At 36.1% G+C, this 25,448-nt stretch overlaps 1 protein-coding gene across 6 annotated transcripts in view; it reads right to left on the bottom strand.

Moving 5' to 3' along the window:
• Acbd6 (acyl-CoA binding domain containing 6) overlaps positions 1-25,448 on the bottom strand; it is a 153,180-nt gene that overhangs the window by 44,435 nt on the left and 83,297 nt on the right. Inside the window, exon 7 of one of the 6 annotated variants that reach the window (XM_046430191.2) lies at positions 16,263-16,711. The exons of 2 other annotated variants lie outside the window; for them this stretch is intronic. In XM_046430191.2, the coding sequence (XP_046286147.1) occupies positions 16,388-16,711 (324 nt within the window). In that variant the 3' untranslated portion in view covers positions 16,263-16,387. 3 more of the 6 variants (XR_009225496.1, XM_058574495.1, XR_009225495.1) reach the window with 3 other exon arrangements.

The raw sequence follows: 25,448 nt of genomic DNA, 5'->3' as shown, positions 1-25,448 counted from the left end.
CACTGGACTTTGTTTTTGATGTGCTGGGGATTGAACCCAGGGCCTTGTGCATGCATGGCAAGCACTCTACCAACTGAGCTACATCCAGCCCCTACACTCTACTTTGTAATAAACATGGGGCTATTACCTTTATTTTTAATGTATTTTTTAGTTGTTGATAGACCTTTATTTTATTCATTTATTTATATGTGGTGCTGAGAAGCGAACCCAGTGTTTCACGCGTGCTAGACAAGTGCTTTACCACTGAGCCACAACCCCAGCCTCAGGGCTATTACCTTTAACAGAAATATTTTTAACCATACACAAACGAGAGACATGAACCTTACTGTATTCCCTAGCCTCCCACCTCAAAGAGAGAAAAGAAACCATGCCAAAGAAAAAGACAATATATATCTAATACATTCACATGAAATAGTAATTAAATTACATTAAGTATTTTTCATTATCTGCTTTTTAAAAATACTTTTGTCTTATATTAGCCAGACAGCATGGAGTTCAACAATGAGACAGTCCAATGGGGAATCCTTCAGGTTGCCTGAGCTACTTCACTGCCTGTGTCTGAGTCTACTGTATGACCACAGCTGTTCAAGAGGGAGTCTGAGGAAAGTGCCAGCTGACAAAGGTGGTGGCACAGCCTGGGACAAAGAAAGATTACCCTTGTGTCATGTATGATCAGCTGTCCTCGAACTTTCAGTAAGTATGCTTTGATTAATAATTAGAATTGGCATTTCAATATTAGTGTCTTCTGGAAGCTCCAGTTTTACTACTTACATTCCTAACAACTTAATGCATTTCATTATTCATGATTCTACACACACACACACACACACACACACACAGGTAGTTTTTCTTTCTTGGCTGTTAGCAGTGACAACTTAGAAGGTCTAGATGAAATTCTGAGTTGTTAGGTCTTTGAAGTTGAGATATTTAAAGTCTTACAATCAATATTTATTAAAGTACTATCAATTTAAAAAGCCAGGAATGGTGGTCCATGCCTGTAATCCCAGTGACTTGGGAAGCTGACACAGGAGGATTGTAAGTTGGAGGCCAACCTCAGCAACTTAGTGAGACCCTATCTCAAAAAAATTTTTTTTGTTAAGGGGCTGGGGATGTAGCTCAGTGGTAGAGTGCCCTGGGTTCAATCCCCAGTGCCACAATAAACAAGCAAACAAACAAGTAAAAGCATCTAAGGGGAAAAGAAGCTGAACATTGCAGGGAGTATGGAAAGAAAAAATACATTTAATGAATATTTACTCATTAAAAGGTCTTACATTGGCAAATCAAAACTACACTGAGATTTCTTCTCATACTAGTCAGAATGGCAGTCATCAAGAATATAAATAATAGGGCTAGGGTTGTGGCTCAGAGGTGGAGTGCTCGCCCAGCATGCATGAGGCACTGGGTTAGATACTCAGCACCACATAAAAATTTAAAAAAATAAAGATATTGTGTCCAACTATAACTAAAAAATATATTTTAAAAAAGAATACAAATGATAAAAGCTGGAGAGGATGTGGAGAAAAAAAATTACACTGTTGGTAGAACAGTGAAGTCCTGAAGGTGGACTATGGAATCATACCTATCAATCTAAGTAAATTGCTAAGCTAAATGAGAATCCTGTACTCCCTCAAGTCATGAGATAAGTCAAAATGAAGATCATGAAAGAGTTTTCAATAAGGCAAGTTACTTTTCTTTTGAATTCCTTATTCTGTTTTAAAAAAAATATCAAAAGATGTTACAAAACAGGAAAAAAAAAGAGAGAAAAGGTAACTGGCAAGGCTAAGACCGCAAAGACAAAGAAGGTGGTGCTTGTAGAGGGTGGGGGAAGAGAAAGGAATAAAGTGGTGGATCTAATCAAATCACTTTAAAAAGCTGCAGCCTCTCAGAGTTAACCTTGCCAATCAGAGCGCGCAGGAGCAGGAGTGGGAGCGGAGCATGCTTGTGCACATTAAACTTTCGAGTGTCCTTGAACCTGTAGTGCACTTCCTCCTCCCACAACAGCCTGGGACCTAACACTCACCCTTAGAGAGAACCTTGAATTCCATTAGAAAGCCCACAGGAAGAAGAAACCCTCAAGCGGCAGCTTGAACCACACAGACAGCTCATACCCTTTAGTGATATTAAAAGCGAGCTCATGGGATTAAGTCTGCAAGTCCTGGAAAATTAAAAAGTATGAACACACTGACAAATGCCATTTACCAACAAGAATGCAAGATATGCCCACACCCTCTTTCCTTTACCTTTCTTTATTTGTAAGAGATGGCAAGTGTTTAAAAAAACCTACAATAAAGACTTGAGTACCAAGTCCACAACACAATTGGTCTAGATAATATCAGACTAATATTATAACTGCATCTCTACAATGCTTTGCTATAAAAGCATTTGTCCAGGTGCCCTGTGAATTTCACCAACTACCTTTACATAAGAGGAAGTGTGAAGGTCATTACTTGCCTTTGATATCACATTCCAGTATTACATGTTTTAAAAGGGATATCGATTTATTGTGAACAACTAGGAGAACAGAACTATTCAGTTTGGAGAATACTTGGAAGAAAAAAAGTACTGTCTCCAAATACCAGAATGGCTGTTACAAAAAGGGAGATTCGATTTTTCTTCATAATTTTAAGACAGAATTACAACCAAAGAATTTGTTATAGATAGGCATACTCAACATGTAGAAGACATTTTTAAAAAATATGTTTATAACCATTGATGAATCTTTATTTTTATTTATTGATTTGTTTATATGCAGTGCTGAGGATTGAACTCGGTGCCTCCCACATGGTAGGCAAGTGCTCTCCCCGCTGAGCCACAATCCCAGCCCTAGGAGACATTTCTAATAAATAGAACTTCCTAAAATCAATTAGGCTATTTTGTAAAGTAAAAAGAAATGTTCAAACAGAGGCTAGCTGCGTTAACAAACTTTTGGAAACTTAGCAGAGAGAATTCCTGCATTAGGTGGGAAGTTGAACCAGATGATCTTTAAATTTCTTTCTACTTTTAAGATTTTTACCATTATGATTTATTCATGGTTATAGTTTGTGGAAGAATAGAAACTGGAATCCAGGTAACTTGACTGCAAACCTAGTTGTTCTAAACACAAGGTTATAAACCCCTCAAGCAGAAAATCCTAGACTTAGGCTAACTGGGTCAAGGATGCAATGGTGGAGTCATGGGATAGTAGAGAATTCAAGGCCTGCCAACAGAGGACAGCAGCTACTCAGCTCTAGTTGACTGCTGACATGGGAATGAATGCACCCAGAATTGCCATCTTTTCAGATTTTAAGAGAAGCAAAATCTGTACTTTCATGTGAAATTAACTGCCAGTTAATTACAAATAAACTGTGGCTAACACTACAGGTGTCTAACAAAAATATACCTGCCATGTAACTCATAGCAGTTTATGACCATGACTCTCCTCAAATATTCCTCCAAACTACTGGTTTAAACAATCTTCTAGATTCTTTGACTTTATCAACATCCTTTTATGTGTCTGTGTGGTACTAGTGGTGCTTTACCATTGAGCTGCATCCCCAGCCCTTTTTATTTTGAGACAGGGCCTTTCTAAATTGCCCAGGTTGGCTTTAAGCATGGTGATCCTCCTGCCTCAGCCTCCTGAGTAGCTGGGGTTATAGTGGTGCATCACCATGTCCAGCTCTTCAACTAGATTTTCAGAATGCAAAGATCTAAGCTTTATATTTTATATTAGTTACAGTCTAATATTGCTATGTATATAATAGTATTTTGCCCTGGTTTTTACAATTATACTGCTAATACTATCATGGAAGCTACTATTAAATTTGCTTTTTCAAGATCAACATTACACTGCAGTCTCATTGATCACCTATTGTCCACAATGACCATCAAACTTCCTGTTGATTATTACACACAATGTCTGTACCTGTACACATGAACATGGCCCATAAGTGTATTTGAATATGGCCCATAGATATCCTATAGCACTTATTTTATGGAAAAATAAACTTTTAAGAGTCATTTCCCCCCTTAATTATCTCATTTCTACCTTTTAAGCAACAACAAATACTCTGTAAGCATATAATATAACCACCAAAAAAGTAAGCTTGCTGATTTCAGGAAATTTTTTATGTGTGGTGCTTGGGATTGATACTGGGGTCTTGTGCATGTTAGGCAAATGCTCTATCACTGAGTTACACTCCAGCCACTTATTCTGTTGGGAGCATTTTTGTTATTTTGTGTAATTCCTTCATCTTTAATTCCTGTTCACAATGTAACATTTAGAAGACTATTTTTAAAGGTATATATTTTTTAAAGATGGACACAATATCTTTATTTATCTTATTTATATATTTTTTATGTGGTGCTGAGGATTGAACCCAGTACCTCACAAGTGCGAGACAAGTGCTCTACCGCTGAGCTATAACCCCAGCCCCTAGAAAAGCATTTAAAACTCAGCAGCACTAAGTACAGCCAAACATATTTTATAACATGCATGCATTTAAATAATGAATCTCAGAAATCATCAATGAGCCACCATGTCAATATTCAAACAAGTTAGTTCTTTAAAGGCAGGTGATTGATCCATTTCTTAGTTCAACAGGGAGGCACTTCCTGTCTTTTTTTTTGGGGGGGGTATGGGGGATTGAACTCAGGGGCACTCAAACACTGAGCCACATCCCCAGCCCTATTTTCTATTTTACTTAGGGATGGGGTCTCACTGAGTTGCTTAGTGCCTTGCTTTTTGCTGAGGCTGGCTTTGAACTCTCAATCATCCTGTCTCAACCACCTGAGCCGCTGGGATTACAGATGTGCACTACCACAACCTGGCCACTTCCTGTCTTTTTAAAGTCACAGCATTATAGAAGTCATACAATTCTCAATTAATTTTAAAGACTACAAAGTGTTATGATTCTGCTGTACGTAGCTAAGATGTTTAGAAATCTCTATGGTGAAGGAGGTGGATTACCTTGGGATTAAAAATCAATTCTTTCGTGTTCAAGCTTACAATAGTGTAAGATGTCAACAATTTTTGGTTTACAACAATAGAAGAGAAAATGTAGCCAGGAGACCATTAAGGAGGAATAATTTACTATACCAGGTTGTAACATTCTGACAGTGTCCTATAATTCAATTAGATGTAAAAATAAGATGACACTGGGTGTTCTCTCAACTTAAAGCAATTTGAACTTGATTCACACTGTGCTGTGAGCCAGGTGTTTATTCTCAGACACAAACTTAGCAAAAGAAGTGACCATTCAATATAAAAATGACAGAAAAATGCTTACTAAGGAAAACACCTGATGAATAAAATAATGTCTACATATAAGATTTTCATTACAAATTAGAAAATATATAGGACATAAAGAACATAATATTATATTCGCAAAAAATCATCGGATGACTGAATTCTAAAAGCCGTGAGTCAGTATGCAGAGTATGATGGGAACACAAGGCACAGGAAAAAAAGGATGGAATCGAGTACTGGGCTGAACTCTTGTTATCCTACTTGTTACTGTGTGTCCTCAACAATTCACATGACCTCTTTCAGCCTTAGTTTCCTCAATTGTAAAATGAAAACAATGTCACAGAGGACTCCTGTAAGGATAAAGGAACTAATATATAGAACTTTTATAGAAAAGAAAAAAAAAAGAATAACATTTGGTCTTTAAATACTGGTTTATTCATCTTTGTTCATAATTTTCAGACTCTTCATACATTGACATTTGTTAACCAGGAAAACTTTGCTTATGAGTTTGCATTTGCTTATTAGTTTGCAAATGTAGAGATTTCTTTGCATAAGGAAATAAATAAATTTGCTTTATTAGTCAATTTGAAAAATATTTATAAAATATCTTCAAAGCTCTGGGACTTAAATAATACTAAAGTTTTACTACACAATTAAAACTAGACATAGCCTCTATCTTCATAATCTCTAGCCTTAAAGAGTTCATACTCCATTATGAGAACTCCTTTTAAAAACAAAATCTTATTCAGAGGCCTAATCTGAAAATAGGTAAAAGCTGAAGTGGGAAGAACTTTTACGCACCTCTGTGGGGATTTGCAAAGCACTCTGGAATGACCAGCTGCTGGGTAAGTCCGTCAACATTTGTGTGGGCCTGGGGCAGGAGCACAAACGGAAGAGCCCAGCCCTGCCTCCATCCCACAGCAATAACAGGTCTCACAGACGTGAGTGAACACTTCCCCTCACATGTCCAAGCTCAATACATTCTACACCTTTCATTCACTTGTCCCTTGGCCACCCTTCAGGCCTAGAGACACATGCTAGCACCAAGATCTGCTCTTGATGGATCCCAGAAGTGAGCTGGGCCATTTGGATCCATCTCTATGTAAGCCAATTGCAATTCTGGTGGAAGACGTGATTTAAAAAGTACATACTTTTACATATGGGAAGGGAAAAATAAAAAACAAAGAGACATGATTATTGTATACCTCAGCTCACTTTTCTTCCTACTCCAATCACTCCACCACAGCTTTAAAGAGAGTCTCTATATTTTCTTCAACTCATTTATAGTGATATTTCAAAATAAGAAATTGCATTCCTAAAAAATAAAGAATTGTTTGAAAAAAGCAAGTAACAGCTTCATGAAACAAAGTTAGTGCACTGCCAAGATATCTGTCAAGAGCAATAAGTCATTTCAACATGGGCACTGTGGTCTTATAATGCATAACCTTCATTTAAGAGTATGTCTAATTTATCTTTAGAATAAAGTCTTTAGCATCCACCTCTCAAGAATGTCTATCTGATATATGTGTTACAGCTATTTGTTTAGACCTGCCACACTCAAATTATCCTCTACAGGACAAGTAAGCATACTGACCAGCCAGGGAGTGTTCAAATAACATTAAGATAAAGTATTCTTAATTGAGGTTCTTTCCTTTATTTCTTTTGCATAAATTTCTGAAACACATTATTTTTAGGTGCTTTATTATTTCTACTCCAACTCTATTGTTTTTAAGATCAAATATATTAAGTGATAGACCAAGTAAAGTGTTAAGAGTTAAGAATAAGAAAAATATCAAAGTCCGTACTCTCCAGGAGCCCAGAATCTAGTGCACAGAGATAATTAATTATAATAAAGAATGATTAATTTCATCACAGATTAAATAAAGGATATTATAGGAGCAAAAAAGAGAAGAGTCTAAGATTCAAACATGGACTCAAGTCTTGACTATGCAGTACTTCAGTGTGTAAAATGCTAACATAAATGTTTCCCAATAATTCTATTTGGTAGAATTATAAGACACACATGAGTTTTCCTCAAATCTGAGATTTCTCTTCTTTCACTTCCTGATTAGAAATTTTCTACAATGCTTTCTCAAAACTCAGTGTAGATAGACTACCTATATTTGGCTTCCAAATGACCTATTTAAAAATTCTACCAATGGTCCCTCAATTTGCCACAAGAGAGAAGTTGTTGTCTTCTTATTTTGGTGTGTATGTGAGCTTATTAAAAAAATGTGGGGATCTCAAAAAGAATAAAGAGTAGTAACTGTTGAAAAAGAAAACATGCTGGAACTAATGTTGAATGCCTTCTTTGTTCTGTTTAAAAATAAAAATATCTTCTTTAAAAAGCCCTTTTTCCACATCTTACTTTGATAGATTAACTAAAAATTTATTAGAGATCATTTGATATTAGAAAACATAAATTTGAGTTGATTCTGCAGTAATTAATTCTGTGACTTTGGAGAAAATACATTTCACAAGGTTATAACAATTTTAAAGAGGCCAAATATGTAGACATATCTCAAACATTTATTCAAAAAATAACAAGTGCCAGGCAATAACTGAAATTTACCTAAATCTGCATCTCTCCTTTAAAAATGCAATTGTAGGGCTGTGGCTGTGGCTCAGTGATAGAACGCTTGCCTAGCATGTGTGAGGCACTGGGTTCAGTTCCGAGCACCACATAAAAAAATAAATAAAGATATCATGTCCATCATCAATGGTGATGGATAAACAACAGTAGAATGCATAAAAGAACATACATGCTTTTGATAACTCAGTAGTTTTAAAAGAAGAACAGAATGGGACAGAGGGAGACCTTTCCTAGTAACATACTAGCCTAATGGTTTATTGTACATAGTTATTTTGTTACTTTTTATTATGAAAATATTTATATATACAGAAAGGCAGAGACTCACTACTTGAATTTAATGGTTTCCAACGTGTTGTCATATTTATTTTTTTGCTTTTGCCTAAGTAGATTAACAAAATTATTGACATCACAACCTTTTTCCCTAAATACACTAATATGTACCTAAAAATTAGAATATATTCCTACACAACTACAATACTATTATCACAGCTAAAAGAGCCAACACTAACTGGATGGTAATGTAACACAGTCCCGTATAAATCAAGACAACATGGGTTTATTACATTTCTCCTTGAGAGCAACTCTACACATTCTTTATGAATTTAGTAGGAAAGTCAACTTTTTTTTTTTCCAGTACTGTGGATTGAACCCAGGGCCTCAAGCATGCTAGCCAAATACTCTACCACTGAGCTTTTCTTTCTTTTTTTAAAAAAATTTTATTTTGAGATAGGGTCTTACCAAATTACACAGCTGGCCTTGAACTTGTGATCTTCCTGCCACAGCCTCCCAAGTAGCTGGGATCACAAAACTGTCCACCACAAGGTCTGGCTCAATACTTAACATTAATCAACTTTGCAAATTCTTTCTATCCTACTAGCAATGTAATAGAAACCCCTCTGTGTTTTAATAAAAATGCATCATTAGAGAATCTTCACTTGATAATAGTAGAGGTTTCTTGGAATTTCATACACAGTACTTTCATAAGACTTTTCAGAGTTCTTCAGAATATTACTTCCTTCCAAGTATGGATTGAACATCAGCAAGAACCATGACATGCTCAAGACTTTGCCCTTAACAGAACCAAGACCTCTGGCCAGTGTCAGATAATCTGTCACTATAAGCTACTTGTATCCAAGCCAGATATTTATTGCTATTGATCTGCCTGGTCCTAGCAAAAGACTTTTGTTCTCCCAGACCGGGACTTTGACCTCAATTAAGTTATGAATTTCAATCCGATAGACTGCTCCACTTACCCTACTGCTCTCCCTGACTGGATTAATTAGAATTAGCTAGGCCGAGAGTCACCCCAAGCTCCTCATGGATCATGTTATTTTAATAATAAATAAAGGAACAGCAGCAATGTACAAGAAGTATTTTGAAAGATTGCTCATCTAGGAACATCATCATTCAGTACCTGCCAATATCAATTTCTCTGACTTTGTTACCTCATTTACTTTTTATTCCATTTCATCCACTGGAATTTCCTTTTATTTCAGCTTTCTAAACATGTTCTTTGCATACAGAAATCAAAGTAGGTGTCATTTTAGCACTCTGCTGATATTTTTGGGTATCATAATAATGAGTAACTGATCAGAGCAAAAAAAGTAACTTGAAACATTTAATAATCTGAGAGCATCAAGAAAAAAAGAACCACTACCTAGGGAAAAGAACATTAGTCCTTGGCTAAAATGCACTTTTCCTATACAGTTGGCTAATGCCTAAAAAGTAGATAAATAGAATATAACTCAGAAGGCAATGTCCAAGTGTACATACAAAAAGTAAGAATATACAAATATATTTTAGTCCATAAACCATTGGGACAATTACGTATTGGCCAATGGGAACTCTAAATCATGTTGATATCAATAATAATTAGGGATCAGGATATGCTAAATATACTGTTCTATTCTAAATTTATGACTTAACTCTTCTAGACATAAAACGTAAAGAATATGAGTATAGGGACTGGGACTGGGGCTCAGCGGTAGTGCACTTGCCTGCTGTGAGTGAGGCACTGGGTTTGATTCTCAGCACTGCATGTAAAAAAATAAAATAAAGGTCTATCAACAACTAAAAAATATTTTAAAAGAAGAATATGAGTGTAAACATTCTTGGATACAGTTTTGGATGTGATACTTCAGTTGCATCCTTTTTAGAAAATATGAAAAAATCTCAAAACTATCATATAGACAATGAATTGATAGTTTTGAAGTAGTAAAAATGCCTTATTTCTTTGATTATAGAAATTCTTATTTCTGACAAAAAATTGAACTAAGTGCACTAGTGATTTCAATATTAAAAATAATGCAAATTTTAAGCACAAATCTGCCCTCAAATTGCTGAGAATTCCAAGTATATTTGGAAGGCACATTTTTAGTTAAAAAAAGAGTTAATGAAAAATAAAGCAGTTACATATCTAAAGATACAGCTCTTGGGCTGGGATACAACTCAGTGGTAGAATGTTTGCCTAGTATGCACAAGGCCCTGGATTCGATCCTCAGCACAGCATATCAAAAACAAAAACAAAAACAGTGATTGGGTTAACTTCCACCCTTTGCTCTCCCCTGTCACCACCACATATACATGTATTTGCATTCTCAGAGTATGTAAAACTCTATTCACTTTAGAGAAGAATTTTATATTTTCCTGTGGAAAGGTACTATGCTCAAATGCCAATAAATGTTTCTTCCTTAGCACTCAAAAATACATTAGTAATGGAGGAAGAAAGCAAAACTGATATTATTATAAAGAGTCTGGGACTGGAATCTTTATAATGAATGACAGAATCAAGGATTAAGGGGCTGGGGTTGTGGCTCAGTGGTAAAGCATTACTCGCCTAGCATGTGTGAGGCATTTGGTTAGATTCTCAGCACTACATATAAATAAATTCATTAAATAACGGTCCATTGACCACTAAAAAAAATATTTTAAAAAAAAGAATCCAGGATTAAGAAAATAATTCGAAGGGGAAGACTGTTTCCAAAATGATTCACTCAGCCGGAAAAAAAATCAAATGACAAAATGTATTTAAGATTTTGGCAATAAGCTTCTGTTTTCACACCTTTCATTAACTTGCAATTCTCTTAAGTGGAACAGAAGCAATTCTCTAGCAAATCATACAGGTGATTTAACACATTAGCCCAGACTTCTCAAATGACTCCTTAATTAGGGTCAAAAGGACACAATGCAAGGGAAAACAGGAAAATTTAACAGACTGACACCTTCATTTATGGATGAAATATATAAAATATGGACAATGACTTAGCATCACATAAATACCACAAGAACTTATCAAGGTTAAAATTTAGAGATCTAAAAAATCTCAAACATTATTTAAAAAAACCTATGAGCAGTAAACATTTTATAGCAACAGAGATTAAAAATTTAAGAATAAATTTAACAAGAAATGTGCAAAACCTATATGAGAAAAAATTTTAAATACTCCTGAAATATGCAAAAAGTGGATGATGAAGTGGAAAGACATTCTTTATTCTTGGAATGATTCAATATTATAAAGACGTCAGTTCTATTTATATATTCACTGCAATACCAATAAAAAATACCAACAAGCTATTTTATGGCATTAAAGTGGTATTAAAGTTCATATTTTTAAAATGCAAGAACAGCCAGAAAAATACTTAAAAAGAAAAAAGACCCTGAGGAAAGAATAGCTGTTTCAGACTTTATACCCATTATAAAGCCTTTAATTAAAATAATGCACCCAAATAGAGACTCATGAAACATAAAAGCCCAAAATTACACCCAAATACACATGGAAGTACAGTAGAACAGGCGTCATCTCAAATCACCGGGGCATGAACTTTTAAAATGTGGTGCTAGGAAACCTGAGTAGTCACTTGGAAGATAAATTTAGATCCCTATTTCAAGCTATACATTTGAGATCTAGAACTGTAAAATATGAAACCATGCAAGTACTAGAAAAAAATCATGGGATTCCCCTTTAATCTTGGTAAGAAAAGGGTATATATAAAACTATAGTTTAAAATCCAGAGCAATAAAAAGTTTGATGAACTGAATACATGAAAATAGATAATTCTTATACAACAAAAGATCATAAACAAACAAGAACAAATGAGAAAATGGGGGAAGATATCTGCTTCATATGCCACAGACAAGGGCTAATATTCCTCATATATTTAGAACTCTTACAAACTGAGGCACAAAAGGACAAAAGCCTGATAGAAAAATGGGGAAAATTAACTGAAAAATGGACATAAAGTGGTCTTAAACATGAAAAATGTAACAACTCACACATACTTAGAGATTTGAAAATTAAAACACCAGTGAGATACTACTACTGTAGCAGATTGGCAAAAACTTAAAAATACAAGAATGCAACTTATTGCTGGGCTTGGTGGTGCACACCTGTAATACCAGAGTCTCGAGAGGCTGAGACGGGGGATCTCGAGTTCACAGCCAGCCTCAGCGAAAAGTGAGGTGCTAAACAACTCAGTGAGACCCTGTCTCTAAATAAAATACAAAAAACAGGGCTGAGGACATGGCTCAGAAGTCAAGTGCTCCTGAGTTCAATCCCTGGTATGAACCTCCCCTCCCCAAAAGAATTGAACTTACTGACAAGACTGTAAGGGAACAGGCATTCTCACATCCTGCTAGTGGGATGCAAACTGGTAAACCCTCTGAAGGAAAAATTGGCAATATCTAACAAACCACACATGCACTTACCTTTTTTTTTTTAATTGTAGATGGACACAGTACTTTTATTTTTTAATTTATTTTTATGTGATGCTAGGAAGTGCTCTACCACTGAGAACAACCGCAGCCCTGCACTTATCTTTTGACTTGAAGGAAATACATATGCATAAAGCTAGTAACTGTACAATTCTGGAAACAACCTAAAGCCAGGGGAGTGAGTAAATAAATTATGGTACACACACAGCTGTGAATAAAAGAGAACAGTCTCTGTGAAATGATAAGGAGTAACATCTAGGTCAAACTGTTAGATGAAAAACATGAAGTGCAAAAGAGTACCTATAGTATATCTTCATGTAAAAGAGAAGGGGAAAGGAAGATGAACATGTACCTGCTCATTAGTGCAAAAGAAATACAGGAAGGATAAATGAAATACAAAAAAGACTGGTTACCTATAATATAAGGAGTGGTTCAGAATGCATAGAAAGAAGGCAGGGAATGGGACTGGGGTAGTAGGGATGAGAAATAAATGGCAATTCTTTATGTATATCCTTTTATATATCTTGGACACTCAGAATCATAGTAATACTTAACAAACTCCCCAAATAAACAAAATGTAAAACAATCATGTTTGTGATAGAAACCTAAAACGGCATATCAATACCAACAGTTGAACCTGACCTCACTAACACAACTGTACTGAAGGGGGTAAGAACTAACTTACTTAACTTTAGAAAAAACGCAATTTTGACAGGCTAGAATAAAGCTAATGATAAACTATACATATTATATTTTACTCTAGTTAGTAAATGTATCTTACACAGAGCTATGCTTTAGCAATTCTGAAACTACTTTATGTCCATACCAGACTTGAAAAAAATAAATATCATAAATAATGAGAGCTGAGTTTCTCATTATTGGAGGAAAAAGTCACAAATAAGGAGTGTGATGTTGGGTGGGATCCAAGCTATCAGTCTAAACACATGATGTTCAATATATGTACAGAAATATAACATGTATATATAAATGATTAGTATGCATTATAATTATTAGTATATACATATGTATCCTACATATCATGTATTTCCTAGCTTTGACTGCTGAGAGAAGCAAGAAGCAATGCCACTCCAATAAATAGAGTCATATCCCCAGCCCTATTCTGTATTTTATTTAGAGACAGGGTCTCACTGAGTTATTTAGCTCCTCACTTTTTGCTGGGTCTGGCTTTGAAATTGAGATACTCCTGCCTCAGCCTCCAGAGCTGCTGGAATTACAGGCATGTGCCACCACGCCCATCAGAAAATGGCCATATTTTTACAGAAGAATTCCAAAAGAAAAGAAGAAAAACACCATCAGTCAAATACCAGAATAACAACTGTTTCAGACACGATCCACTGATCGATGATAAATTTAGTGGGCATAAGTTTGAGAAGAAATAGGATTTGCCAAGGAAAGGCAGTAGAGAAACCAAGCATCTATTACCATAGCAGTAACTGAAGTTAACATAACCAATTGTAAGACAGACTAATATTATGAACCCCTTAAAATGATGCACTGAGAAGGACACATCACTTTTGTAATATTCTTGCCCAAAATGCATAACCTAATTCTAATCAAGAGAAAATATTAGATAAATACAAATTGAGGAATATTCTAGAAAATAACTGATGAGCTCTCTTTGAAAGTGTCAATCAAGATCATGAAAGACAAGAAAAGACTGAGGCACTATAACAGAAACTAAATCATAATTGGGATACTGGAATAAAAAATGTTTTCAACATTAATAGAAAAATTTTTGAAATACAAGTAAGGTTTACAGTTTAAATAACAATGTTAATTTCCTGATTTTAACAATGGTCATATGATTATATTAGAAGTTAATATTATGGAAACCTAGATGAAGGGTATACAGGAATTCTGCACTGCTTTTTGCAAATTTTCTGTAGAGTCTAAAATTATTTCAAAATAAAAAGGTTTTTTATTGTTAATAATTATAAAGTGTTAATATGTTGGAATCAAAACAGAAAGTAGCTTTTCCTTGAAGAGGTTTTGCAGTGTCTCTCTCACTTCCTCGCTCTCACATCCACACAACCCATGTAAGTAATAATGGTCATTCCTTTAATGAGGAATATTTGTTTCACTCTGAATATCAGAGTTTGTCTTCTATTTTTGTGCCTTTCTATATTTACAATAACTTTTTTATTTAATGTGCACTTGTAGTCATCTTTCTGAAAACATTTAAATTTAAAATGGCAATTAAATAACTAAATACACAACAATGAAAGTCACTCAGTAGGTGACAAAATTAACAACTAAGGACTAAGTGCACTCAAACACAGGCCATGACAACTACATTACTAGTGGTTGTAAGATGCTGCTTAATTTCAAGATGTTAAAATGTAAAATAATAATAATAAATCTTAGAATTGATTAAATTAGTTTAATACTGTCACAACAAGAATGCCATGGCCTTGAATATTCCATTACTATAATAATTCTGAGACTCAAATTTTAACATTATGATTTATAGCCTCTCTACAGTATATCAACAATATAAGTTTTTCTATAAATGTGTAAAAGAATTTAAGAATTTGAAAAACTTTTTGATAAATTTACAAAATATCCACCTAAGCCATATTTCCTTAACACGGCTTGCCCAGGTAAAGTATACATATGTAATAGAGAAAAGACAGTGAAAGGGAGAAGATAAGTCTCTTCTATTTCTCCAGGAGGGTTTCTTAAAAGGGAGATCCCATTATCTCCTTGCTCTCCAAAAAAAAATGATACATGTCTTCAAAAGTTTGAAAACAAGGTACTCAGTGACATATATGAATTTGTATACAAAAGGAAGAGAGATAAATCTAAATTAAAAACTACTACCTCCTGGAATAAAAACTATTGAAAATGAGAAAAGTATCTCTTTTTTTTTTTTTTTTAAAGAAGGCACTTTGTTTTTATTTTTATGTGGTGACAAGGATCAAAGCCAGTGCCTCAACATGCTAGGCAAGTGCTCTCCCACTGAGCCACAGCCCCAGCCCCTCCTAAGTGACTATTTTTTAAACTTTTTTCCAAGGCTCTAGTGAAAATGTGAAATTTCCTTGAGGTCTTGTTTCCCTAAATAATTTATGTGCATTTTGCATCCTACTCCACAACTATATTTGTTTAGGCATAAAATGAATTGTAGAGCTCCTTTCAAGTTAAAGTATTTGAATTCTGAAACCTCTAAGGAAAATGGATTCTTTGGGAAGGTGTATCTCATATATACTATGGTTTCTCATATATTTTCACATATACTATATGCTCTACTTTCCCAGGGTAATAGAGCCCTCAGTTGGAGAAACTATTAAAAAAGAAAAAAAAAATTTTTGAAAAAATACTGAATGACACAGAAAAATGGTCACTATATAATATTAAGTGAAAAGCAGTAAGAAATCTCTATGGCTTATTTCTGGTACCAAGGATGGCAGAAGATGCAACCGAGTAGCTTTCTTACTGCAATAATTCTTTTAAAAAGCTGGATTAACTGAAAAAAATGTATTCATAAAGACAGTGAAAGTCATGGAAGCAAATGGGACTAGTGAACTAAACCAGAGAGCTGTTCCAAACAGAGCAGCTTTCGCCTCTGCTTACCTGAGAGCATTTGCTGACTGTGCTAGGGCTCAAGACTGAGCTCAGCTGTTTAAAAGGAGTATCAACATTTACAGAAAATTAAATCTGCAAAACTTCTGAAGGTTGTGTGGGGTTGGTGAAAAAGTCTGATATAAACACGAAGTGACTATTCTCCCAGATGGTTTTATTTTCGGAATCCGGAGTCTGTGTGGGAAGCCAGAATTCCTAAAATGGATACCACCGTCCTCTGTAGTCTTTAGAGTATTTCGGGTTTGCGGAAGGGGTCTGTCTCAAACGACAAATCTCAGCCTCCACATGTTGGGGGGGGCACCGCGAGCGCGACATTTAGCCTTGAGCAACCAAGGTGTGCAAGTGGCTTCAGTTCCCAGCGGAGAGCAGGTGGACCTTGGGCAGATGGACCTCACCTCCGATCTGCAGGGGAAGGAAGCTCTGGGAGTGGGTGTCGCCCCATGGAATGGGGCTTCACCCGGTCGGAAACCCAATCCCTCATTTGGGTGGAACTTTCTCCAGTGTCTTCCCCTCAATAAACAGGGCTTCAGGCGTGCTCTCTCTCTTCCCAACAGACCCTCAGGGCTGACAGCTGTCCCCGGTTCCTGCAGGCGAAAGGTATCTACCTCAGTGTGTTGCTCGTGCTTCTTTGGCCCTTTCCATAGTTACCGATGGAGTCAGATTTTGCGAACCCAGCATAGGTCGCCATCCCAGCAGGCTGGCAATATCAACAATTTGCCAAAATTTGGGCAGTGTGAAACCTGTGGAGAGCAAAGGTTAGAGCAGGAAAAAAAAAAAAAAATCCGACTGAATCTTCACCTGTCTTTCTGGGAGACACGGACCTGTAGGCTCATGAGCAAAAACCGTGACCTCCTCTCCTTGAGGCATACAGGGCAGAGGTGGACCGGGCCCAACCCAGTCCCAACCTGGCTCAATTCCTGACTGACTGGGGCGAGCAGCCCCCTCAATCCATACATCTGAGAGAGGAAAAGCTGTGACCTCTTTTTAGAGTAACGCTGACCTCAGGCTCTACAGTTCTTTATGTGTAATGTCTAGTATACAATAAAAAATATGAGATTTATCTCTTTCTCTCCCTTTCTCAAACAATTTAGCTTAAATAATTCAGTACCAAGTAAGACTCTGAGTGAAGTAGGTGTCTCCTTGGCAGTATAACCGGAATACCACAAGAAGAAAAATAGAGAATAAAGCAGAAGAAATATTTGAATGGCATCATTTTCCCAAATTCAGGGAGCTCAGAGTACACTAAGCAGGATAAATACCATTATACAGGGAAGAGGGTAATGGTCACTAAATGAAACCTACATTTTGTCAGTAATAAAATATCAATACCAGTAGACAGCAATAAATTACACACAGGAATACCAAGATGAATCACTAAAAAAACTGCACAAGGACATATAATAACAAACTTATTGATAAATTAACACTTAGCTGAATTCGTCAATGCAGCTGTCTGACTTTCAAGGCTTTAAATTACAAGTTTAATTTCTTAAACAGACACCGGAATGCTCACATTTTCTATTTTTTTGGTCAGTTGGATGGAGTCAGACTATCTAAGAATTTGTCCATTTCATCTTAAGTTGTCGAAGACTTAAAGTTGTTCAGAACATTACTGTCTTTCTACTATCTAGGGTACACAGTGAAAACTCCTAATTAAAAATTTCTACTATCGTAATTTTTTTTCTAATTCTTCCCCAAAGTCAATCATCTTTATTAATATTTTCAAGAACCAGTTTTTGGCTTTGTTGAGTGTTTTCATTTTCTCTCCAGATGTCACGGTGGCAGTTTGCCCTGTGAGAACTCAATTATCTAATATGTTCCAAAATTGTTGTTTTTTAATTTGTTCAACTTTTGCTTCTGTGGAAAAAGAAGCTGGAACCAGAAGCCCCCAGTTTATAATGTAATTGTCTTAGATATTTTCAGTACATACATTGAGCACCAAATCAGAAGATGATTTAATTTCTGATTCAAGTCAATATGTAATTTTAAAAAATATAAGAGGAAAGGATAGCAGATTATATTTGTCCCTATTTTAAGTTTTTGTTTCTTCTTCATATTCCAAGTCTTTTGTTATCACTTCCTTCCTATATGAAGTTTTTCAGCCCTTCTTTTTGAATAGTTCTGCTGGCAACAAATTCTCTTCTCAGTTTTCACTCAATTAAGAACATCATAACTTGGAACAATACTTTAACAATATTTTCACTGGATTTAGAATTAAGAATTGACAGCTTTTCTTTTAGTAATCCACTTCCTTTTGGATTCCACAAAAAAATCTGCTATCATTTGAATCTTTGCCCCCCAATAGATATATATTCCTTCCCTTTATAGTTGCTCTCAATGTGCTTTCCCCCCTCCCCTCTTTCATCCTCTAAAGTTAGATTCTGATGTGTCTTAGTATGGGTTTTTTCAGGTTTATCTGTCTAGTGTTCGCTCAGTTTCCTGAATCTGTAGGTTTATGCCTTTCACCAAGTCTGAGGCATGCTCGGCCATTATTTCTTTGAACATTTTTTGCAGCTCCACACTCTCTTCTCCTGAGACTCAAATGAGAAGAAAGTTAGGTCTTCTGAGTCGTCCACAGTCCTGGGGTCTGTGTTGATTTCTTTACCATCTTCTTTCTATTGTTCAAATTAGGTAATTTCTATTGATCTGTCTTTAAGTTCACTGATCCTTTTCTTTTTTATTCCCATCTAGTATTGAAATCACTCAGTGAACTTTTATTTCAGCTATTGTTCTTGATCTATAATTTCAACCTAGTTCATTTTTATATCTCCTATTCTTTGACCAAGATTTTCCATTTTTTTTTTCAAGAATGGTTACAGACATATTTTTCTGATGACTAATCTAAAATCCTCATCAGATATTTTTTTTCTTCTCATCAGATAATTTTAACATCTAACTCATCTCAGTGTTTGGTGTAGATTAACCGCCTTTCTGCATTTATGTTGGTTGTGATTTTCCTGGTTTTTGGCATGATAAGTGATCTTCAAGTTAGAATACATGATTACAGTCTGAGTCCTATTTCAATCTCCTATTTTAGCAGGCTTCCCCATTTGGGTTTCTTAGTTGTAGTTCCAATAATTTCATTTTCAAAGCTCTTACAGCATTTTTCTGGTCTGCTTTGTTTGTGTGCTACCTACAGGCCATTGTGAAAACCTGGGCAGTATTCCATGCTGCAGTTCTCAAAGCTTCTGTTATGTTAATTCTGGTGAGTGTAATGTGTTTACAGAGCCCCTCTCTTCAGCTCCCTTCTCTCTGAAGTCCTCCCCTCTGGTAAGCTCTGTTGGAAAGGGGAAAGTACTGCCTCTCACTGCCTTTATTTCCAGGTGGGAAGAGAACAGACATCTAAGCTCACCACAAAGCCTCGGGTGACACCACCCTACTGGGAAAAGGGGACAGTTTTGTTATCCACCTAGGGCACATTATGGCTTCCCTTCAAACATGAGGGTTGGCACAGTTTTTACCCCATGGCATGTGGCTGGGGAAGGAATGAAAAAAGCTCTGTTGGATTGCCCTTTTCCCTGTCCTTTGGCCAGAGAGTAGAAGCTCTTCTTGTCTATGGCCTATTGGCATTTTTGGACTGTGAACTTCTCCAGAGCCCAATCTAGACTATCTAAGAAACCAAAAAGATAACCCAAAGAAATCACCAGCTCCTCAGTTTTGAGACCCCAGTCATCTGCCCTCTTCTACCCTTCAGTCTTTTTATGTTTACTAGAGTTTTACCTGTACTTGTTTGGAAATAAGGGGGAAGTGAGTCTTATCTCGAACTCAAGACCCTTACCTTAGCATTAAAGGAACTGTTAATAATCTTTTAAGTACAGGCTTTCAGGGCATAAAGAAGAAATATTTCCCTTCTGGTTTTAAGAAACTAATACAACTGATAGCAAAACCTTTTAGGACTACTACAAGAAAAGAAAATTACAAATTAATATTCCTTACAAATACAAATGCAAAAAGTCTAAATATCACACTGAATCCAGAAAGCAGGATTTATTTCCAGAAAGCAAGGCTAAGTTTAATGACTATAAATGAATCAATCCTGGTATTCTACTTCTTTTTGTCAGCTTTTGGTTACTGTGACTAAAATACCTGGCAAAAATAACTTTGAAGAGGAATCTTATTTTGATTCATAGTCTCATTCCTCAGAAGGCCAACTTCATTGCCCTGGGCCAACATTAAAGTCAAAGGGCATGAGGGAGAAGCGCTGGTAAGTTCATGGCAACCAGGAAGAAGGGAAGGAGAGAGGGAGAGGGAGAGGTCCCTCAGAGAAGAGAGGAGAGGAGAGGAGGGGAGGGGAGGGGAGGGGGGGGAGGGAGGGAGGGAGGGAGGGGGAGAGAGAGAGAGAGAGAGAGAGTGTGTGTGTGTGTATGTATGTGTGTCCCTCAGAGAAGATGACCCCTCCTTGGCACATTTCCAGTGACCTGACCCACCTCCTCCAGCCACACCCCACCTATCTACAGTTACCACCCAGTCATTTAAACCAGGAAGGATTGATTATGTTATAGTTCTCACAATCCAATGATTTTCCTTTGAACATTCCTGCATTAACAAAGGAGCTTATGGGGGACGCCTCATATCCAAACCACAATGTTACTTAATGGTAAAAAACTGAACACTTTCTTTATAAGATCAGCAGTAAGACAAGGATATTTGCTATCATTACTTGTATGAAACACTAGTAGAGGTTTTAGCTAGTGCATAAACAAGAAAATTAAAAAAAATAAAAAGGATATGCATTGAAAGGAAGATATAAAATTATCTCTACTTGCAGATGAAATAATCTTGTATGTAGAAAATGTTAATTCACTGGCAAACTATCAGAACTAATAAAAGCATTCAAGAAGAATGCAGGATACAAGATCAATAAAGAAAAATTAATTGTATTTTACACACTAACAATGAAGAATCAGAAAAGGAAATTTTAAAAAGTTCATTTACAGTAGCATCAAAGAGAATAAAATATTTAGCAATAAATTTAACAAATGAAGTGTAAGATTTGTATATTGAAAAACATCATTAAAAGAAATTAAGACCTAAGTAAACAGAAAGACATTTTATGTTCATGTATTTTTCCCCACCCCCAGTACTGGGGACTGAACCCACTAAGTTACATCTCTAGCCCTTTTTACTTTTTTAATTTGAGACTAAGTTGCCCAGGCTGGTCTCAAACTTGCAATCCTCCTGCCTCAGTTTTCCAAATTGCTGAAATTGCATGTGTGTGGCACTGGGCCTGGCCTGTTCATAGAATTAATATTTTAAGATAGCACTACTCCCTAAATTAATCTACAGAGGCACTGGGCTCAGTGGTGCACACCTGTAATTCCAGTGACTCGGGAGGCTAAGGCAAGAGGATCGCAAGTTCAAAGCTGGCCTCAGCAATTCAGTGAGGCCCTAAGCAACTTAGTGAGACCCCTTCTCTAAACAAAAATAATAAATAAGTAAAAGGGAAGGGGATGTGATTAGCGGTTAAGTGTCCCTGGGTTCAATCTTTAACAGCAAAAACAAAAAAAAAAGAGAGAATCAATGTAATCCTCATGAAAATCAAGGTTGCCCCCCCCTCTGAAAAACAACAACAAAACCAAACAAACTCATTGGGGCCCAGAATAGCCAGAATAACCCTTAAAAAAGTTACAAGATCCATAGTTCTCCCTTTCAAAATTTATTATAAAGCTACAGCAAGCAAGACTGGTACTGGGATAAGGACAGAAATATTGATCAGTGGAGTGAAACTGATAATCCAGAAATAAACTTTCACATTTATGGTTATTCCCCCCCCGCCCCGCCCCCGCAGTGCTGGGAACTGAACCCAGGGCCTTGTGCATGCAAGGCAAGTTTTCCAGCTCTGAGTCACCTCTCCAGCCATATAGTCAACTGATTTTTGACAAGGATGCTACAAATAATTTAATGGGGAAAACAGACTTTTCAAAAAAAAAAAAAACTTAAGTGGGTGTGTGTGTGTAAATGTTAGCTACCAGGAAAATGCATTTGAAGCATATGCACACAATGAACTGGAACACAGCAAATGAACATAAACAACCAACCCAAAAGAAGACACACTACTCTAAGTATTTCAAGGAAAGTTTAATTAATCAGTGGTGATAGAAATCAGAGTAACAGTCATTTCAGGGTCATATAGGAGGTATAGATTTTGACAGAAAGTACTGAAGGGAATAAGTCTCCTAGTGGTTCAGGAAATGTTCTAATTTGACATAGGAATTGTATATGTGTGTGTGTATGTGTGTGTATAATACACTGAGCATTTTACTTACTTGTGTACTATGTACTTCACTGAATTTATTTTATATGTTGATAATTTTGAATAATGAAGGAAGAATACTTCATGTACAATATTATACCATGTAGCTTTAAAATATTTACAGGCCCATAAGTAGAAGAAACAAAGATGAGAATAAAATATGCTCAAATTTTACAGTGGAGAGGTTAAGAGCTTGAGCTGTGGAGTCAGATGATCCATTCAAATCTAGGCTTCACCACTTCCTAGCTCTATGTCTACTCTAAATGCCTGCTTCTTCATCAGTAAGATGCACACAATAACAAGTATGCTACGGGACTGAAGGGATGACAAAAGAATGTACATAAATCCAGGCACTCTGGCACACGCCTGTAATCCCAGTGGCTCTGGAGGCTGAGGCAGGAGAACTGCGAGTTCAAAGTCAGCCTCAGTAAAAGCGAGGTGCTCAACAACTCAGTGAGACCCTGTCTCTAAATAAAATACAAAATAGGGCTGGGGATGTGGCTTAGTGGTCAAGTGCCCCAGAGTTCAATCCCTGGTAACCCCCCACCCTGCTGCCAAAAGTACATAAAATGCTTAGCACACAGTAAATATGAACCATAGCAGATACAAAATGTTGTTTGCATTATCCTCCTCTCTCCCCTTCTACACACACACCAGGTAGTGGGATTACAGGTGGTTTTATTTGCTGCCTTGTACTTCTCTCGTGTTTTTGAAATCTTTTATAAATACACTGACAGCCAGAGTAAGATATTCTCTGAGAGGGCCTGTGGCCCCGTGCTATTTTATAAGCCTTACCTTATGTAATTTATAAATCATAAAATTCCTTAAACATTTCCACCCCACTCAAACAAACATTTTTCTTTGACCTGTGTAACGCCCAGCACACTGCATAGACACCCACACCACAGGTGCTCCCGCTCTTCCCACCCCAGTTATGGCCTTAATGCTACTTTACAACAAAGTTGAGGAAATCTACCAATAAATTTCCAGCATCCAAATTCTTTTTAACATGCTTTGGGTGTGCATGTGGGCTTCAGCCACATCCCAGTCCCAAGTGTGGGAAATCCCTAATTTCCAGAGTTAAACTACAAATCAATACCAAGCAGAGGAAGAGGCACAACCTCTATAATAATGCCAGATAACAAATGAAATCTATAAAAGCGCTTTCTTAGAAATAAAATAAAATTACAGGTTCCAATTCCATCAGAGTCACAGAACACACAATAAAAGAACATATGAGAGATACTGAAGAGTAAAAATGACAGGAAAACATAGGGAAGACTTTGACATATCTCTAATTACTACTTCATTTCAAACTAATGGTAAAAATTATTCTTCAGCTAGTTGATAACATCAGCCCGCCTATGCTGGGTTAGTACCAAGATCTGCAGCCAAGCAAACAGTTCTAATAAAATTGATTTTCCTTTTTGGCAACCAATAGGCCAGTCAATGATAATGTTGTTTAAGAAAGATTGAGTCATGAGGGAGATGAACCTTTCTTTCCATTTATTACATTTGTATTGTCTATATTTGAAAAGCGTTTTTCAGGAACAAAACCAAAGAAGAAATTACAAGGAGAAAGCTACTCTGAGAGCTAATCTCCAGAAGCCCTGTGACTTGAAGCATGTTATCAACTCAAACTGACAAAGCCCAAAGCATTCCCATTAACCCAAGTTAGACAGTCCAGATTATGACTGTCACTAACAAAGGAAAATCAAGTCTGCAAAAACATAAAATGGTCATATAAGTGTAAAGGGGCAAAGAAAACACAGTGCCCACACACTGTCCTACCTACCCATCCTAAAAACCCATATGGAACTTTTCCTCTGCATTAAAGCTGGTGTTCGGGGAAGAGTGTTCTATAAAGCCATGGACAGAAGGCAGTTTGTATTATAGTATCCAAACAGAATACAAGAAATTGGCAAGGCAAAAACCTCGGGCAGTGTCTAACAAGAGGACCTTTTCATCTACAATATTCCCAAACAATTTAAGTCAAATAAAAGGTATGAATACACCAACAGGTTTTGTTTTTGCTTTTTGCTTGTTTTAACTTAGTAGTAATGGTGGTTCAGGAAAGCAGAGGTGGTAAGATGACTTCAAAAGTTTGCACAGAAAAATAATGAAGCAAAAATACTGGGAAAGATTCTGAATGAGTAGTGAAGAAATCTGCCCCGCCAAATATTAAAACATTATGAAGCTATTATCCTTAAAGGACTATGGCACAAATACATGAAGAGAAAAACAGAGTAATGAAGAACAAGGCCAGAAACAGCCTGAAATACATGGAGGAACTGAGACTATGATAAAGATGACACATCAAATCAACAGAGGAAAAAATATTGATTTATTCAATGAACATTATTGAAGCAGTAGCTAGTTTTATGAACGAAAATGAAGTTGACATTATCTGGACAAAAATACATACCAAGATACAAAATAATTCTAGATGGATCAAAGAAACCATGAAATGATGAAAGTACTAGAAGAAAAGATGGGTAAAAGTTTTAACGTATCACAAAGAAAGTACTCATTTCTTTAATATATAAAAGGTTCCTGAAAATTAATAAAGAGAAACATCAATCTGAAAATAAACTAGGCAAAAGATACAGATGGTTCACAAAAATAAACTATAAACAAATATAAGAAGATACTTGTTTTCATAATAAAAGAAATACAAATTTAAAATGTTACATTTTTTGTCATGCAGCAAACAAGCAGAGAATGAAAAGTATTATGACAAACCTATTCTAATAAGAATGAAGAAATAAGAATTCTCTGAAAGCATAAATGGTATTAGTTAACTAAATTATGATAATCTGTAATAAAAGCATATTATACAGCCTTTAAAAAGAATAAGGCAGCACTATATGTACCAAATACAGAACAATCTGCAGGATAAACTGTTGAATAAACAAAGCAAGTTATAAAATAGAATGTAGTCTGCTATCACTATATGCTTGTATGTATAACAAATAAATCTAATCATAGGTACTACCTCTGGAGAAGAGAACTGGGTGTCTGGGAAACTATGTTGTAAGGAAAAATTTTTTAAATTACAATCTTTTGTT

The sequence above is a fragment of the Marmota monax genome, unplaced genomic scaffold, assembly GCF_021218885.2.
Source record: "Marmota monax isolate L192 unplaced genomic scaffold, Marmota_monax_Labrador192_F-V1.1 WCK01_AAM20220418_F8-fsc00055, whole genome shotgun sequence".
Lineage (NCBI taxonomy): Eukaryota > Metazoa > Chordata > Mammalia > Rodentia > Sciuridae > Marmota > Marmota monax.
The sequence above is the reverse complement of the archived record's forward strand: the minus strand, read 5'-3'. Positions and strand labels throughout refer to the sequence as shown.